The 20,020-nt window shown below is 42.8% G+C and overlaps 1 protein-coding gene across 10 annotated transcripts in view; it reads right to left on the minus strand.

The window, feature by feature from the left end:
• Positions 1-18,890, minus strand: part of CUX1 (cut like homeobox 1) — a 307,807-nt gene extending 288,917 nt beyond the window's left edge. For 5 of the 10 annotated variants that reach the window (XM_067472046.1, XM_067472042.1, XM_067472040.1 and 2 more), the window contains exon 1: positions 7,382-7,475. In XM_067472046.1, coding sequence (XP_067328147.1) covers positions 7,382-7,411 — 30 coding nt within the window. In that variant the 5' untranslated portion in view covers positions 7,412-7,475. Of the gene's footprint in view, positions 1-7,381; positions 7,476-12,222; positions 12,313-12,367; positions 12,593-18,595 lie in introns of those variants that run through there. The other 5 variants (XM_060756991.2, XM_060756990.2, XM_067472043.1 and 2 more) reach the window with 5 other exon arrangements.
• Positions 18,891-20,020: the final 1,130 nt, after the last annotated feature.

Consider the following 20,020-nt stretch of genomic DNA (forward strand, 5'->3'; position numbering starts at 1 on the left):
CCCTCTCTTTACTCTGGTCCCAGAACAGTAGTTGGTGCTTTCAAGATCTTCTTCACATGGGACTTTGTTGTCATCCATTCTGTATCTTTGCATTTCATTGCTTTTCTGCCTAAGTGTAGCATCTTACATATGTCCCTGTTGAAATTCATTTTGTTAGTTTTGGCTCTCTAATCTGTTGAGGTCATTCTGAATCCTGTCTGATCCCGTCCTCCGGAGCATTAGCGATCCTCCTAATTTGGTCCCATTTGCAGGAAGTGGCCCCTTGCTTGCTTCCCAAACAGCAAACACTGCATGCAAACATAGCATTGTCTGCGGCAACATCATCAGGCCATGGAGACCTTCTCAGTAAGTGTCCGCTTAAGCATTTAGAAGCCACACTCATCACCATGGCATCCAAGGGCCTCCAGGGCTCTGCTTGCACTACCAAGTTTATTATTAATCCAATGAGTAGCCCCTTCAGCCATTGTTAAATATGATTTGGCAAGGAGTCACCATGTCAGCAGCTTCAGATACCGAATTTAGAAAGCGCCGTTGTCCTCCTGCTCAGGAGTCAGCTCTCGTTTCCAAGAGAATGAGAATCCCATATTCCATGGGAATCCCGTATTCCCCACCACTATATATTATATGGCAGCATAGGTGGGGCCTAGATTAATGGGAGGTTTAACATATACTTTTGTCATCTCTACAACGGTGAGAGAGGATGCCATCCTCAATCCTTTCTTCTCTTCAGTGTAATAAAGGTAAAGATTTTCCCTTGATAGTTGTGTCCAACTCTGGTGCTCATCTCCAGTTCTGAGCCAAAGAGCCAGCCTTGTCCATAGACACCTCCAAGGTCATGTGGGCACTGGCAGGACTGCATGGAGCACCATTATCTTTCTGCTAGAGCGGTATTTATTGCATTTTTTCAAACTGCTAGGTTGGCAGAAGCTGGGGCTAACAGTGGGAGCTCACCCTGCTCCCCGGATTCGAACCTGCAACCTTTCGGTCAGCAAGTTCAGCAGCTCAGCGCTTTAACCTGCTGCGCCACCGGGAGTTATTCTCTTCAATGTACATCTCACCAAAGGAAGCCTTCCCATGCATAATACGGATGAAATTCTTGAAAAAATGAAATTTTGACAGTACACAATCCAAAGAGGCTTATGCATTTACGAGCAAAATACTGTAAAATCAGCATTCGCCGATCCTCACATGGAACAGCAAGAGATCAAGGGAAGAGAGACTAGCAACAAGTCACTCTTTCTGTAACAAGTGTATGTGTCATAGAATAGCCCACAAGAGACCTTCCAACCTATCCAGTCCAACCCCATTCAGCCAAGAAGCAGGAAAATCACGTTCAAAGCACCCCAACAGATGGCAATCCAACCTCTGTTTAAAAGCCTCCATAGAACGAGCCTCCACCATACTCCAGGGTAGAGAGTTCCACTGCTGAACAGCTTTCACAATCAGGAAGTTCTTCCTAATGTTCAAGTGGAATCTCTATTATTATTGCTCTGCGTCCTAGTCTCCAGAGCAGCAGAACACAAGCTTTCTCCCTCCTATGACTTCCCCTCACATATTTATCCATGGCCCTCATCATGTCTCCTCTCAGCCTTCTCTTCTTCAGGTTAAACATGCCCAGCTCTTTTAAGCCACTCCTCATAGGGCTTGTTCTTCAGACCCTTGATCCTTAGAGTCGCCTTCCTCTGGACATAGTCCAGCTTGTCACCATCTCCCTTCAATTGTGGTGCCCAGAATTGGACACAGTATTCCAGGTGTAGTCTAACCAAGACAGAATAGAGCATGGGGAGCATGACTTTCCTGGATCTAGGCACTAGACTCCTATTGATGCAGGTCAAAATCCCATTGGATTTTTTAGTTGCAGCATCACATTGTTGGCTCATGTTTAACCTGTTGTGCACAAGGACTCCAAGATCTCACATGTACTGCTCTCGAGCGAGGCATCGTCCCACATTCTGTCCCTTTGCATTTCCTTTTTTCTGCCTGAGTGGAGTCTCTTACATTTCTCTTCACTGAATTTCATTTTGTTAGTTTTGGCCCATAATCTCTCTAATTTGTCCCATTTCAAAGGTAAACTGGGCTAAACGTGAACTTGGGAGTTGCCTGAGAAAACATTATCTAGGAATGTCTAGGTCAGGAGTCCTCAAACTAAGGCCCGGGGGCCGGATACGGCCCTCCAAGGTCATTTACCCGGCCCTCGCTCAGGGTCAACCTAAGTCTGAACAGACTTGAAAGTACACAACAACAACAAGAACAACAATCCTATCTCATCAGCCAAAAGCAGGTTCACACTTCCCACTGAAATACTAATAAGTTTATATTTGTTAAAATTGTTCTTCATTTTAGTTATTGTATTCTTTTTCAGTGTTTTTTGCACCGCAAATAAGATATGTACAGAGTGCATAGGAATTCATTCATTTAAAAAAAAAAATAATCTGGCCAGCCAACAGTTTGAGGGACTGTGACTTGGCCCTCTGTTTAAACAGTTTGAGGACCCCTGGTCTAGGTCTTGCAACATGACTCCATGGTTGACTTCCACTGAACGCTGACCTCAGATTTGCAGATTTGTAGAGAGGTGACCAGAGGAAGCTGAGCATAGGGAGACACTGCAAGACCTGGAGATAACAAATCCAAGAATCAATCCAATCCACACAAGTCAAAAGTGCAAATGTGGAGGGACAGCTCTTATATGGAGGGCAAAGTCCAAATCCCCTACTCAGCCTCCATAGCAATAGTAGCTGACAACTCTCTGAAATGTTTGAGACTTTGGATGGGTTTTCCAGGCTCAGCCTGGCAGCTTCTCCTGTTAACAACAGTGGCCTTGTGATATGGAAAGCAAACAAGGATGCGTCAGCTCCAGACTCTTGTTTTTGGCTCCTTAAAAATTCACCACGATACGATCTTGGGTGTAGAGCCGAGTTGCCTGAAGGTGTACATTACGATGCTTGGCTGCCAGGCACCTGAAGGGCCAGTTGCGCACTGCCAACCGGCATACCTGTGCTCCGGTTACCTCTCAGCAGGAGCAAAGCACCACAGAATTGATCTGGTCTCACAGTTTGGCCCCAAGCTAGAGCCGCCAGAGGATTTCGACCTGAGCGAGCACAAGTGGAAGCCAGTTAGATATCAATGGCACAATCAAGGCCGAGAAGTGAGGAGACAAGACCAGACCTAACTCACAACAGAACTCCTGCGGTGCAACTTTACAAATGAACCAAGGTCCCCAATAACCAGGCTCGACCAGATACAGGTTTGGCCCTTTCATTGTTTGAGCCCATAAAAGGCAACGTGGTGCAGATCCAGAGGATTTAACAACTCGAGTCACTTAATTAACGGCATTTTTTTCCGTCGCAGGAATTGCAAACTCAAAAGCATTCCCCTACAATTGCTTTTGAACGGGGCTCTGCAGGGACAAAGGCCCCTGTATTCTTGGAGTGGCTACAAGTTCAAGACATCAGGGCAAGTACACATGACGTCGTCCTATGTCCCAAGATGTTCCGCGGATATAGAAAACAGTGGATAGTACTGAACCCTGTGACTATATTATTATTATTTTTTACTGACACAAAAGCACAGTATTTCACAGTAAACAAGATCTATATGCTGGATTTCGTACTTGGTTCCTATTATTATTATTATTATTATTATTATTATTACCAGAAGCATGCCATAGTAGGGAATCTTGTTTCTTGATTATATTATTATTATTATTGACACAAAAGCACAGTATGTCACAGCAAAAGCGATTTATATGCTGGATTTCGTATCTGGTTCTAGTTATTACTATTATTATTATTATTATTATTATTATTATTATTATTACCAGAAGCATGCCATAGAACAGGCCTGCTCCGAGGATATTGAAAACAGTGGATAGTAGTGAATCTTGTTTCTTGACTATATTATTATTATTATTATTATTATTATTATTATTGACACAAAAGCACAGTATGTCACAGCAAATATGCTATATGCTGGATTTCGTATCTGGTTCTAGTTATTACTATTATTATTATTATTAGTAGTAGTAGTAGTAGAACCAGAAGCATGCCATAGAACAGGCTTGCTCCGAGGATATCTTGTTTCTTGACTATATTATTATTATTATTTGAACCAGAAGCATGCCATAGAACAGTCCAGCTCAGAGGACACCAAAAACGGTGGATAGCAGTGAACCCTGTATCTTGAATATACAGGGTTAGTCAAAATGAATAGGCCAATAAGAAAATTAATTGTAGCCGAATTGGCCTATTCATTTTGACTAACCCTGTATTATTATTATTATTATTATTATTATTATTATTATTATTATTATTTGAAGCACAACAAGATGAGTCCACGGCAGACACTCTGCTGGCTGCTATATTGGACACTGTATTGGACACTTCCCAAGTGTCTAGGACTGTGTGATGTATCAGCAAATAATGCATGCAGATCCCAGTAAGGTGGCCTTCTGCAGCTGACAGGTGGTAATCTTGTCAGCACCGATTGTGTTTAAGTGCAGGCCAAGGTCTTTAGGCACTGCACTCAGTTGTTGTTGTTATTTGAACCAGAAGCATGATATAGAACAGGTCTGCTCTGAGGATATTGAAAACAGTGGATAGTAGTGAATCTTGTATCTTGACAATATTATTATAATTAGTATTTGAGCCAGAAGCATGCCATAGAACAGCCTGTTCCGAAGATATTGAAAACAGTGGATAGTAGTGAATCTTGTATCTTTACTATATTATTGCTATTATATTGTCCGAACGGATCTCCCTCTACGTCCCACCTCGGAGTTTAAGATCTTCTGGGGAGGCCCTGCTCTCAACCCCGCCTCTATCACAAGTGAGATTGGCGGGGGCGAGGAGCAGGGCCTTCTCGGTGGTGGCCCCTCACCTGTGGAATTCATTCCCCGGGGAAATTAGATTGGCGACATCCCTCCTTTCCTTTAGGAAAAAATTGAAAACTTGGATTTGGGACCAGGCATTCGGACATTCTGGCAGCTAAAGAAAGGACTTTGACAATGGACAGGACTTGACTAAGCGGAATGGAATTATGGAACTCTGAACGCTGAGCATGAGATTAGTTTTACTGATTGTGTTATGTACCGATTATTTTTAACTTGATTATTATTATTATTATTATTATTATTATTATTATTATTATTATTAGAACCAGAAGCATGCCATAGAACAGGCCTACACAACCCATGGCGCTCCAGGTGTCTTAGACGTCCACTCTCAGGATTTCTGAACACTGGACAAGTTGGCAATGGGGGTTTCTGGGAGTTGGGAGTCCCAAACTCATGGAGGAGGACCACTGGTTGTGCAGGCCTGCCATAGAGCCACACCGGAGAACCCAGAGAGGCCTGCAACGCACCTCCAAGTGCAACATGGGCAAGTGAAGCCATGGATATTGAATCTGTGGGAAAGGAGGCCTATTATACCTTCAACTATCCCCCTTTTCAGACACCATCTCGCTATCCAAGTAGAAAACGTTATCACAGTGAGGGAAGAGGAGGGGGTTAATGCGGGATTGCGAGATAAGGGAAATTTCACCAAGCCAAGTGCAAAGTGTTTTGTAGCCTCAGTATTGTTTTCTATTCTCTCAAGAAAGAAGTAAGGTGCATCACAACGTTATAAAGGGGACAACGTCATCTAAGAGCAAAGGGCGAGGAGAGGGCTGATTGTTTAATTGCTGTACCCAGCCCCTTTCGCCTTCAGAAAATAATAGCCACCACATTGTCATGGAGGCCTTTGTGTACGTACACAACGCCTTGTGCAGTGGTTGGCAACTGCCTCTGTGCTGACTGCCTTTCTATTTCTCTATTTGTGTTCTCTACAGGGAGAACAGTTATATACCATCTTCCCAGTAAGACAGCCAATTAATGCGCCGCTTTGAACGCGCAAAGCATAAAGAAATGCTAACCACTCTGCTTAACAATTTAATAATCAAGCAGAACTCTCTGCCAGTTTTGCCAGAAGGTTTCCACAAGAAATCCAGCACGACTGAGAACAGGGTCACGTTTAGTTTGACAAAAACAAGATTGAAGTTTACACAAATGTGCCAAACCAAGTTTTACAGTAGGCACAGGAATTAAACCGAGCTATTTTTACAAAGCAAGAACAAAAAACAATCCGTCAAACTGCCACTTGGCTGCATTCTTTTCCATTCCGGAATTGTATTTACATAAGTTTACACTTTGGAAGGATCGCCTTCAATCAATAAACAGTGGTTGAAACTCTCTTTTTCACAAAAGCCCCGTTTCTGGAAGTCAGTTACCTCTGCAGTAGCAAACAAAACATTTTGGGTCGATTCTCCTGGGATGTGCAAACTTTTCCATTCTGAGCAATTACAACTCGCAGGCCAAAGCGAACCCGGCTACAATTAAAGTTGTCAGACCCTGTTTAACTACATCTTAATCTAATCCATTTTATTTTACGCAGCCCCGCATCTGGATCTCATTTCCTGAATCCCGGGAGGAATTCTGGGACCGTTTTAAGAACTTGTTCAAATAAAGAAAGTTCAACCCAGCCTCTGCCTTCATCTCAAACCTCTTTCAGGGATGTTTTCCCCTCGCAAAACAGAAAAAAGGAAATAAGTTGCTTCAACATTGGGAAGAACTTCCTGACTGTCAGAGCTGTTCAGCAGTGGAACTCTCTGCCCCAGAGTGTGGGGGAGACTCCTTCTTTGAAGGCTTTGAAACAGAGGCTGGAGGCCTCTTTTTTTTGTTCTGATCTGCATTTTGTCGGGAAAAAAACAGTGGAAGGAAATAAGTTGCTTCAACATTGGGAAGAACTTCCTGGCTGTCAGAGCTGTTCAGCAGTGGAACTCTCTGCCCCAGAGTGTGGGGGAGACTCCTTCTTTGGAGGCTTTGAAACAGAGGCTGGAGGCCTCTGTTTTTTGTTCTCATCTGCATTTTTCTAGAGAAGAAATAACCTCAGACAGACAGGAAGGGCTTTATTTTGCAAAGCATACAGTACGGTAGCAAGCAAAGTTCCATCTGACAGTTGGTTTCCCTCTCAACTCATATCTATCGCTTTGGCTCTCCACTTCACAGCCCCGTTTTCCATAGAAACCCTCTGTTGGGAGTGTTTTGAAGGCAATTTTCCTGCTTCTTGGCAGGATAGGGTTGGACTGGATGGCCCACAAAGTCTCTTCCAACTCTAGGATTCTATGATCGCTGAATCTTTCTTGAAATCCAGCACAAAATCTGACTATGGAAAGCAGGGAAATGGGGCTGTATATTCGCCAGCTCCAATTTCCTTTGAGGAACCTAACTATGCATAATTGTGGGACAACAAAAACCCCATCCATCCCCACAAAGCTCCGCAAGAGAAGTTTGGTTTCATCCTTCTCCACAAACACATTAGGAGGATGCAGCCACACACACACTCCTCACCTTTAATTCCGCTCCAGCTATGCTAAACATCAATGTAGGAATCACTTCCGGCTCCTTCCAAGCCGAACGGCTCTGCGTTCCAAGATGGGCATTGGTTGAACTCAGCCGAGCGAGAGGAAAGGAAAGGGAGGGGGAAGCCAGCGTTCCAGCCACATTCATTTACATGTCAGGCACTTAAAGAGGCTGAACACAATTCCTCTGCCCGGGATCAACCACGGCACAACGTAGAATCATAGAATCACAGAGTTGGAAGAGACCTCGTGGGTCATCCAGTCCAACCCCATTCTGCCAAGAAGCAGGGCAATCGCATTCAAAGCACCCCCAACAAATAATAATAATAATAATAATAATAATAATCATCATCATCATCATCTTTATTTATACCCCGCCACCATCTCCCCAATGGGAACTCGAAGCTGCTTACTTGGGGCCAAGCCCGGACAACATATTACATCAAAATAAAACCAAAACATAAACAAGCTACATCATCAAAATTACATATTTAAAAAAACATATGAATACAATAACAAAATAACAGTTGCAGTAACAGTGGCAGGATAAAATGTTAAAAAACTCTAATGAGATAAAATTAGGAGCCAAGTTATTTGCAGGGAGTTCATAAAGGCACACAGGGTTTTGAAACTAAACTTCCCATTTGGGGGACGTGTACTCCAGTGACAGAAGCATTGAGGGGAGCAATGGTGTCATGTTGTGCACCTACTCGCCAAAGGCGCAGCGGAAGAGCCAGGTTTTAAGGTTCTTTTTGAACCTTTCTAGTGTAGTGGCTTTCCTGATCTCTCCAGGTAAAGCCATCCAAATGGCCATCCAGCCTCTGTTTCAAAGCCTCCAAAGAAGGAGCCTCCACCACACTCTGGGGCAGTGAGTTCCACTGCTGAACAGCTCTCAGTTAGGAAGTTCTTTCTCATGTTCAGGTGGAATCTCCTTTCCTGTAGTTTGAAGCAATTCTTCCATTGCATCCTAGTCCTAGACAAGAAGCTTGCTCCCTCCTCCCTGTGACTTCCCCTCACATACTTATACATGGCTATCATGTCTCCTCTCAGCCTTCTCTTCTTCAGGCTAAACATGCCCTGTTCTTTAAGCCGCTCCTCATAGGGCTTGTTCTCCAGACCCTTGATTGTTTTAGCTGTCCTCCTCTGGACACATTCCAACTTGTCAATATCTTTCTTCAACATAGCCATTGAAAAACTATAGAAAAACTCCTCTTAGCCTTCTGTTCTTCAGGCTAAACATGCCCTGCTCTTTAAGCCGCTCCTCATAGGGCTTGTTCTCCAGACCTTTGATCATTTTTGTTGTCCTCCTCTGGACACATTTCAGTTTGTCAATATCTTTCTTCAACATTGTCAATATCTTTCTTCAACATTGTCAATATCTCTCTTCAACATTGATCAACAAGAGACGCTCCCAATCCTTTGGCCCTTTGCTGTTCCTATTTACCTATTATCACAGGCACATAGAGGTCGCTTCATGGGTCACCTGCCATCTCCAGAGGGAAATCTGTCCCCAAACAACACATTTCCCTGGGCATTCCAAAGGTATATAAATCCCATTTTCCTCGTTTCCAACGGACCTCACAACCTCCGAGGATGCCTGTCGCCTCTGGCTGAGAAAGGCAGTATACAAATGCAGTAAATAAATAAATAAAATAAAATAAATGTCAGGAGAGAATGCTTCTGAAACATGGCCATACAACCTGAGAAATTTACAGCAACCTAACACAACATTTCATCTCTGGAGCTGACAACACATCTTCTGCAAAAGAAAAGTTAACATCTGGATACCAGTATTAAAAACTCTAAAATTACAACAGCAAAACAACAGAGAGGAAACAAACAAGGAACCGTAATCACTTCTCAACAAAAGATTGCCCCAGGCACTGCCAGGCCATCAAATGCTAATCAAGGTCGTCAGCTGAAACATTCACACCCAGCTCCAACAGACAAGAGTTCTCTGTCCCACCCTGGTCATTCCACAGATATATAAACCCATTTTCCTAGTTCCAACAGACCCACTGCCTCTGAGGATTCTTACCATAGATGCAGGCGAAACGTCAGGAGAGAATGCCTCTAAAAAATGGCCATATAGCCCGAAAAAACCTACAACAACCCAAAAGTTAACATTGAAAGTGTCGTTTCCTGTTCAATTGTGTGGTCCTGACTCTACTCCACAAACTAAGTTGAATTGGTGGAGACTCGATGAAGGATTCATTGAAAAACTATAGCAAAACGTGGTATGACAGGATGTCCCTCCCACAAAGACAGTTTGTAAAGTTTAATAAACTTTTTAGGATAGACCCAATTAGGAAATGACATTGATAACCCAGGAATCAAAATATTATAATCTTTGCTGAGATGGGAGCTCAGCATTCAGGCCTCAAAACAGAAGGAGGACATCAACAAAGAAGGTCCACCCAGAAGCACCTCCTTTCCATGACGACAACCAAAGAGACCAGGACCTTTGCAAAGACCTCTCTACACTACGCACTTCCGATCCCCCGGAAAGGGAAGAACCAAGAAAGCTTACCATGGCGAGAGAAGGAATGCCACCAACACCCAGAGGAAGACTTCGGCTATGTTCTCAACCAAGCCAGCTTTGCCACCACCGCACTTCTTTCTGATCATAGCACTCAGGAAGAAGAAAAAGACCAAACGTGCAAGGAAAGGGTTTGGGACACAGGCATACGCCCACTTTCAAATGGGAAATGTGTGTGTGTGTGTGTGTGTGTGTGTGTGTGTGGGAGACGCAGATGAGGCAAACTCCTTCACTTTCCAAAAAGTCCCCCAAGGAAAATGAGAAGAAACCACTTGCATAAGGTGATACGGGATTCAAAACATGACAACAGGGCGGTTCAAATGGGGCCAAACGACATGAATTTCACCCCAAGTCTCCGTGAATTCCAACTTGAAAACAAAGGGCCTCCATACACCAAAGGTGCCAAATCCCCCTGATTTGAGAAAGCTATGCAGGGTCAGACCTAGTTAGGATTGGGATGGGAGACTGCGAATGAACTTTGCATGCCGTAGGCAATATTTAAGAGGAAAAAACAAGGAAAACCACCCTGGACGATTTCCTAAGAATAGAATCATAGAGTTGGAAGAGACCTCGTGGGCCATCCTGTCCAACCCCATTCTGCCCAGAAGCAGGACAATAGCGCTCAAAGCACCCCCAACAGATGGCCATCCAGCCTCTGTTTAAAAGCCTCCACCACACTTTGGGGTAGAGAGTTCCACTGCTGAACAGCCCTAGAGAATTAATGGCATTGTCATATGGCGACTTGAAAACACATAAACAAGCAACAGGATAGATTGGTGGATTCTCCCAAAACCCAATTTCAACTGTGTTCCAAAAGAGATGAGGAGTTTTCAATGGAAGGGGGCAAAGTCATGTATGAAACATCCTCTGACCAAGACAAAAGTAGGAAAAGAGCAAGGAAGTCATCTCCCCATAAGCAAATGGCTAGATCTGGAGTCCTTCGCTGACCTTGTGTGCCCTCCTTTCCCACAGATGTATGAAGATAATACTAATAAGAATATAATCTCTATAAATAAAAATGTGATGTTTGTTTGTGGGATTAACATAACTCAAAAACCACTGTACGAATTGACACCTAATTTGGACACACCAATCAGGCCAACAAGTGACCATCACTCATAAAAACACTGAAAAACACAGCAGAAGAGACTTAAAAAGCCAAAAAAGCAAAAGGATGCTACAGCGCAAGTGCAAAAACGATTTCCCCCGGCAAACAAAATACACAATAGCATATCCATACTCTCTTCCAAACTACAGTTCCCAGCATCCCCTAGACCAGGCCCTTTAGGAGAGGAGAATGATCCAAACGCACTGCTTCCAAGATGCAAGCTTTCTTCTCCTTGGATTTCTTTGAGAACATCCCAATTCCTGCATATTTCCAATTTCCTATTCCTGGGCTGCAACTCCAAGCAATCCTCCAGAAAGATAGATTAGATAGATAGGTAAGTAGATAGATCGATGGATAGATAGATCGATAGATAGATCAATGGATAGATCAATGGATAGATAGATCGATGGATGGATCAGGAGGCCTGCTGGGAGTTGCAGGGAAAGAATAGGTAGAGAAGGGAGAAAGAGGAAGGGAAAGAAAAGTTGGGAAGGAAGGGAAGAAGGAAGGAAGGAAGGAAGGAAGGAAGGAAGGAAGGAGAAAGAAAGGAAAGAGAGAGGGAAGGAATGAGAGAGAGAAAGAAGCTGAGAAAGAGGAAGGTTGGCCACAGCAACACATGGCAGGTACAGCTAATAACAATAATAATAATAATAATAATAGCAGCAGCAACAGCAACAACAACAACAACAACAACAACAACTTGGAAAGTGTCTGACATGTGTGATCCACTACAACAGCCAGCAGAGTGTCTGCTGTGGACTCATCTTGTTGTGTATCAAATAATAATAATCATCTTTATTTATATCCTGCAAAAAAAAAATATTTATATCACACCACCATCTCGCCGAAGGGACTCGGGGCAGCTAACATGAGGCCAAGCCCAAAAATTACATTAAGGCAAAATAAATACATACAACAGACAATAACATGCATAACTTCAAATAAAACCTAAACAATAACAAAATAATACATTAAAATAAACACAGCATATAAATGATACAAGGAATTAAACACAGTGGGTTGGGCCAAATGATCAAAGATGACCAACACACTTTCCTTGGAAGGGGGGCAGAAAAGAAAAACAAACCATCAAGTCGACTTCACCCCCAAAATAAAAAGCATAAGCAGAAAGAGACTACGTCTAACTATATGAAGAACCATCCCACTTTCCAGCCCCACATACCGGCATTCAGAGAAGGGGCTTCTTTGGTCAGAGACTCGATAAAGAGAGACATCTCCCTCTTCCTCGCAAACTAGAAGGACTAATAGGGAATGGAGGAATGCAAGGCTCCCTCTTTTCCCCCCTCCGTCAGCACAAAAAGTCTCACCGAGTTTCCCATGAGCTTCCAAGCCGGTTGCGCACATTTGGAGGAGAAAAGAATATATTTGCCGAGAGGGGAAGAAGACAAAAGGGAAACACACACAAGGCACCGTTTCCTGCTTGTTTGTGTTTCTTCCCGGCTTTGGACAACTCCTAAGAAGGGGGTCGGGGTCAGAACAACAAAAGGAAAGGGGGGGCAGAACGATAAACCTCAAAGGGATCCCCCTTTAGGGGTGGGCAAGGGGCCTAAGACAGGAAACACTCGACCCCCCTTTGCCAGCACACATCCTGCCTCCAGCGATTCCTTCTTCTTTGCACCCGGCCTTTCTGTGTCTGGGGAAAGTAGCAGGTCTGATTGAAGAGAGGCAAATAGAAGAGTCTCCCTTCGCAATTCATGTTGCGTTCTCCTTTATGCTCTTTTGTATAATCAAAAATAATGACAGGATTGTTTCAAAAAGTGTTGGGGGAAGAGGGAAGAAGGTAGGAAAACAGGAGGTAAAGGGAAAAGAGAGATCTCTGCCCCATTCCTTGAAGGTCCACCTTCTCTAAGACCTCATTCTTTCTGAAATGGAGGAAAATGGGAATGGCGAAGTCTCCCCAGGTTTGGAGGGAGATTTGTAAATATACCCATATTTAAGAGGAAGCAACGCCACCTTCTCTCCATTCTCCACTGTACTCTTTTCCCGCAGTTTCTAAGACATCAGTGTACATCAGGGGTTCTCCACCTTCCTAATACTGCCACCCCTCAATACAGTTCCTCGTGTGGTGGTGACCCCCAACCATAACATTATTTTCGTTGCTACTTCATAACTGTAATGTTGCTACTGTTATGAATCGTCATGTAAAGATCTGATCTGCAGGATGTATTTTCACTGGACCAAATTTGATGCAAATACCCAATACGCCCAAATGTGAACACTGGTGGGGTTAGGGGTGAATTGAGTTTGTCATTTGGGAGTTGTAGTTGCTGGGATTTATAATTCACCTCCAATCTAAGAGCATTCTGAACTCTACCAACAATGAAATTGAACCAAACATAACTCCCAAGACCAACAGAAAATATTAAAAGGATTTGGTGGGCATTGACCTTGAGTTTTGGAGTTGTAGTTCACCTACATCCAGAGATGCGGACCCAAGCAATGATAGATCTGGACTAAACTTGGAACAGATATTCAATATGTCCAAATGTGAACACTGGTGGAATTTGGGGTAAATAGACCTTGACATTTTTGAGTTGTAGTTGTTGGGATTTATAGTTCACTTACAATCAAAGAGCATTCTGAACCCTGCCAGTGATAGAATTGGGCCAAACTTCCCACACAGAATCCCCATGACCAACAGAAAATACTATGTTTTCTGAGAGTCATTGGCAACCCCTTTGACACCCTCTTTCGACCTCCCCCCCCCCCCCCCGGGTCCCGACCCCCAGCTTGAGAAACACTGAGGTAGGCTTTTCAGTTTAGGGGGTGGGCAGTTCAAAGCCTGTTTTGTCAAGCATCCCAGGACCAATAGGAAGAGCACTATTATTAAAAGGGGGGGGTGTGAAATATGAGAGAAGGAGTTGAAAAAATAATTCAAGGAGAGACATCATTATTATTATTATTATTATTATTATTATTCCTCTTGCTCCACTCCTCACACTTTTCTTTTGTCACACTGGGGAGTAGAAGAGAAAGTAAAGGAAGCTGCTTTGAGACTCTTTGTGGAGAGAAAAACAGTATAAACATAATAAAAAACATATATATAGGGCTGGGAACTGCAAGTTGGGGGGGGGGGGGGCTCTTAGGCATGGGGGAAAATGAGCCCAATTTGCTAGTCTCCCCTTAGGTATCAAGGGACAAATGGGGGGCAGACTATGAGCAAAAAGTCAGTGTTGAGAAATAAAATCGTTTCGAGAGAGACAATCCATCCTCTCTCTATTATCATCACTCATATCTCTTTGTCAAATGGGGGAAAGAGAAACTAAATGAAGTATATAATTGCTACGGGGGGGGGGGGGGAGTAGGCCAGTTTGCCCAGCAAGCCAAACTGGAGGGAGATAGTAAGAATTATTATTATTATTATTATTATTATTATTATTATTATTACTACTACTATTATTATTATGTGTATTTATACCCAGCTTTTCTCTCCCCAAGGAGACTCAAAGACACCAGTGAAGGGATGAGAAATAACAGACAAGTTGGTGTTTGGGGTTGATATTGGGGGAGGGCTTTGGGGTTCTCTCCAAGTGAAGGCTGGCTAGATCGGAAACTGTCAGAAAACCAAGTTGGGGGAAAGGGAAGCAGGGGTGAAGCTGGTGAGTGGCCCAGTTTCCTCCACTGGGGGCCAAACTGTTAAAAAACAGCAAAGCGAATGTGAAAGGAAAGACAGGTCTTCTTACTGACAAGACAATTCATAGGCCAAGACTCCCCCCCCCCCCCCCCGCTTTACAATCCCTGTATCCCTTCCTCTCCGTTTATGACTATTACTACAATTGAATAATACTAATAATAAGGAATACAATTATCTACATAAAACAGTAATGATGATAATAGTAGTAGTAGTTCTGCTAGGCCTGCTCTCCCCCTTATTGCACTTCCCCACAGAGTTCCCCTCATTCTTATGTCAATTCCTACAATTGTATATTAATAATATTAATAAAAATAATAATAATAGTCCTGTTGTGCTTCCTGTCCACTTCCCCAAACACTTTCCCTCATGGCTATTCCTACAATTTACTAATAATAATAATAATAATAATAATAATAATAATAATAATGACAAAGTATACAAATAGTAATAATAATAATAATCCTGTTAGGCTTCCCTACACACTTTCCCTTACTGTTGTGACTATTCCTACAACTGAATAATATAGGACCATATTAATAAGGGATACAAATAATAATAGTCCTGTTATAAATCCACTTCCCCACACTTTCCCTCACTCTTAGAGCTATTACTAGAATTGAATAATAATAATAATAAGGGATAATAATAATAGTCCTGTTATGCTTCCCTTCAACCTCCCCACACACTTTCCCTCATGGCTATTCCTACGATTGAATAATGCTAATAATATTAATAATGATGATAATGATACTACTCTCCCCCCCCCCCCCGCCATATACGTTCCCTCACGGCTATTAGTACAATTGAATAGTGATTATGATGATGATGATGATAGTAGTCCTGTTATGCTTCCCCTCTACTTTCCCCCAAATATACTTTCCCTCGTGGCTATGAGTACAATTGATTGATAATAATACTAATACTAATACTAACAACAACAACAACAATAATAATGATAATAGTCCTGTTATGATTCCCCTCCACTTTCCCACAGATCTACTTTCCCTTGTGGCTAATAGTACAATTGATTGATAACAATACTAATAGTAACAATAACAATAATACTAGTAATACTAATGATAATAGTCCTGTTATCATTCCCCTTCACTTTCCCACAGATCTACTTTCCCCCATGGTTATGAGTACAATTAAATAATACTAATAATATTAGTGATGATGATAGGAGTCCTGTTATCCTTCCCCTCCACTTCCTCACACATATACTTTCTGTCATGGCTACTGAATAGTAATAATACTAATACTAATGATACTAATGATAATAGTATCATTCTTCTATGCCTACACATTTAAAATAGCTTTGGCCTAAAATGACTTACTATACCATCTGTTATTTTCCGCCTTCACTTTCCTATAGATATACATTCCCTCATGGCTAACAGTACAATTGATTGATAACAATACTAATAATAATACTAGTAACACTAGTGATAATAGTCCTGCTATGCTTCCCCTCCACTTCCAAACAGATATACTTTCTCTCATGGCTAATAGTACAATTGATTGATAATAATACTAATATTCACCATAATAATACTAGTAATACTAATGGTAATAGTCCTGTTATGCTTCCGCTCCACTTCCAAGCAGATATACTTTCCCTCATGGCTAATCGTACAATTGATTGATAACAATACTAATACTAATAACACTAGTGATAATAGTCCTGTGATGCTTCCCCTCCACTTCCCCATAGATATACTTTCTGTCATGGGTACTGAATAGTAATAATACTAAATACTAATGATACTAATGATAATAGTCCTGTTATTTTTCCCCTTCACATTCCCACAGATATACTTTCCCTCATGGCTAATAGTACAATTGATTGATAACAATACTAATACTACTAATAATACTAATAACAATAGTGACAATAGTCCTGTTATGCTTCCCCTCCACTTCCCCACAGATATACTTTCTGTCATGGCTATTGAATAGTAAAAATACTAATACTAAAGATACTAATGATAATAGTCCTGTTATGATTCCCCTCCACTTTCCCTCATGGCTATTACAATTAAATAATATTAATAATAATACTAATTATGATGATAGAAGTCCTGTTATCATTTTTCTCCATTTCCTCACACATATACTTTCTGTCATGGCTATTGAATAGTAACAATACTAATACTAATAACACTAGTGACAACAGTCCTGTTATGCTTCCCGTCCACTTCTCCACAGATATACTTTCTTTCATGGTTACTGAATAGTAATAATACTACTAATAATACTAATAACAGTAGTAATAATAGTCCTGTGATGCTTCCCCTCCACTTCCCCATAGATATACTTTCTGTCATGGCTATTGAATAGTAATAACACTAATACTAAAGATAATAATGATAATAGTCCTGTTATTTTCCCCTTCACTTTCCCACAGATATACTTTCCCTCGTGGCTATGAGTACCATTAAATAATATTAATAATAATATTAATGATGATGATAGGAGTCCTGTTATCCTTCCCCTCTACTTTGTCACACACATACTTTCTGTCATGGTTATCGAATAGTAATAATATTTCTAATAATACTAATAAGACTAGTAATAATAGTCCTGTGATGCTTCCCCCCCCCCCCCCACTTCCCCACAGATATACTTTCTGTCATGGCTATTGAATAGTAATAATACTAAATACTAATGATAATAGTCCTGTTATTTTTTTCCCTTCACGTTCCCACAGATATACTTTCCCTTGTGGCTAATAGTACAATTGATTGATAACAATACTAATAATACTAATAATACTAGTAATAATAGTCCTGTTATGCTTCCTGTCCACTTCTCCACAGATATACTTTCTGACATGGCTACTGAATAGTAAGAATACTAAATACTAATGATACTAATGATAATAGTCCTGTTATTTTTCCCACAGAAATACTTTCCCTCATGGCTAATAGTACAATTGATTGATAACAATATTAGTACTACTAATAATACTAATAACACTAGTGACAATAGTCCTGTGACGCTTCCCCTCCACTTCCCCACAAATATACTTTCTGTCATGGCTATTGAATAGTAAAAATACTACTAATAATACTAATAACACTAGTAATAATAGTCCTGTGATGCTTCCCCTCCACTTCCCCACAGATATACTTTCTGTCATGGGTATTGAATAGTGATAATACTAAATACTAATGATACTAATGATAACAGTCCTGTTATTTTTCCCCTTCACTTTCCCACAGATATACTTTTTGTCATGGCTATTGAATAGTAATAATACTAATACTAATGATAATAGTCCTGTTATTTTTCCTCTTCACTTTCCCCCATGGATATTAGTCCAACTGAATACCAATAATATTAATGAAGGTAGTAGTCCAGTTCTCTCTCTCTTCCTCCCCCCCCCCCCCCTTCCAACACCCACACACAATTACTTTCCCTCAGGACTCTTCCTCTTCCCCTCCTTCTGGGGGGGGGGCTCCTTCCCTTCCTCCCTGCTTCCCTTTCCCTTCCTTCTTCTCTTCCTTCCCCTCCCCCCTCCCCCCTCCCATCCCGGGACGCGCCGGGCGCCATTTTGTCAAAGGGGCAGAAATCGATGCGATCGAACAAAGAGGATCAATTCCCGATGGCGATCGATGGCAGGAGGAAGAGAGGCGCGAAAGGGGGGAAGGGAAGGGAAACAGAGGGGAACCCCTTGGCGCGGGCCCTGTTGTGGGGGGGAGGCCTTAGCGGGGGCACCCCTTGGCTCGCTCTCTCTGTGTGTGTCCACCTCTCTTTTTGGCCCGCCCGCCCGCCTGAGGCCCCCTCTCGGGCCCTGAGGTAAACCAAACCAAGGCAGCCCCGAAGCGGGGAAGGGGACGAGGCCTTTCCCGGGCCCTCCGCGGCACCCCCCGCGCCCGAGCCGGCGCTCCAAGATTACCTGCAGCTGCGGGAAGTCAAAGCGCTTCCAATATTGGAACATCGATCCCGCATTGGCCGCCATCTTGAGACATATTGAGGCAGAAAGTGAGCGAGACTCCGAGAGAGAGAGAGAGAGAGAGAGAGGGCAAGAGAGAGAGAGAGGGAAAATAGGAGGGCGGGCGGGCGCGAGACACTCAAGCGGGGGGGGGAAGAGAAGCGAGCCAGCCAAGGCGAAAGGAAAGGGGCGGGGCTTGCTCCGTTGGGGAGTTGAAAGGGGCGGGGCTTGGATTGATTGAGAGGCCGGGAACCCCGCCGGCGTGAAAAAAAAGGACGCGGGCGGGCGAGAAAAGGGGGGGGGAAACAAAACAACACAAAAAAGGAAAACCCGGAGTGGAAGAAGGGAAACCCGGAAAGGGAAGCTAGGCACTTCCCCTCTTTTTTCCCCCTTCATTGCATTGCCTGTCGTTTCTATTGTATCAGGAGGGAACTAAGGGCACTTTTGCGATGGATTTGAGAAAACACAAAGTTTAGGACAGTGCTACTGAATACCAGGTCACGAGTTCGAAGTCAGCCCGGGTCGCAGTGAGTTCCCGACCATGAATAGTTTAGCTTGCTGTTGACCTATGCATCTGTCCGGTAGGAAATTAAGGCACATTAAAACATCACTGATCGAGAGGTCATGAGTTCGAAGTCAGCCCAGGTCGGAGTGAGCTCCCGACCATGAATAGTCAAGCTTGCTGTTGACCTATGCATCAGTCAAGTAAGAAATTGAGGTACATTGAAACATCACTGACCCTGAGGTCACGGGTTCGAAGGCAGCCCAGGTTGGGGTGAGCTCCTGACCATTAATAGTCTAGCTTGCTGTTGACCTATGTATCTGTCAAGTAGGAAATTAAGGTACATTGAAACATCACTGACCCTAAGGTCACGGGTTCAAAGGCAGCCCAGGTTGGGGTGAGCTCCTGACCATTAATAGTCTAGCTTACTGTTGACCTATGTATCTGTCAAGTAGGAAATTAAGGTACATTGAAACATCACTGACCCTGAGGTCACGGGTTCAAAGGCAGCCCAGGTTGGGGTGAGCTCCTGACCATTAATAGTCTAGCTTGCTGTTGACCTATGTATCTGTCAAGTAGGAAATTAAGGTACATTGAAACATCACTGACCCTGAGGTCACGGGTTCGAAGGCAGCCCAGGTTGGGGTGAGCTCCTGACCATTAATAGTCTAGCTTACTGTTGACCTATGTATCTGTCAAGTAGGAAATTAAGGTACATTGAAACATCACTGACCCTGAGGTCACGGGTTCGAAGGCAGCCCAGGTTGGGGTGAGCTCCTGACCATTAATAGTCTAGCTTACTGTTGACCTATGTATCTGTCAAGTAGGAAATTAAGGTACATTGAAACATCACTGACCCTGAGGTCACGGGTTCGAAGGCAGCCCAG

The sequence above is a fragment of the Anolis sagrei genome, chromosome 11, assembly GCF_037176765.1.
Source record: "Anolis sagrei isolate rAnoSag1 chromosome 11, rAnoSag1.mat, whole genome shotgun sequence".
NCBI lineage: Eukaryota > Metazoa > Chordata > Lepidosauria > Squamata > Dactyloidae > Anolis > Anolis sagrei.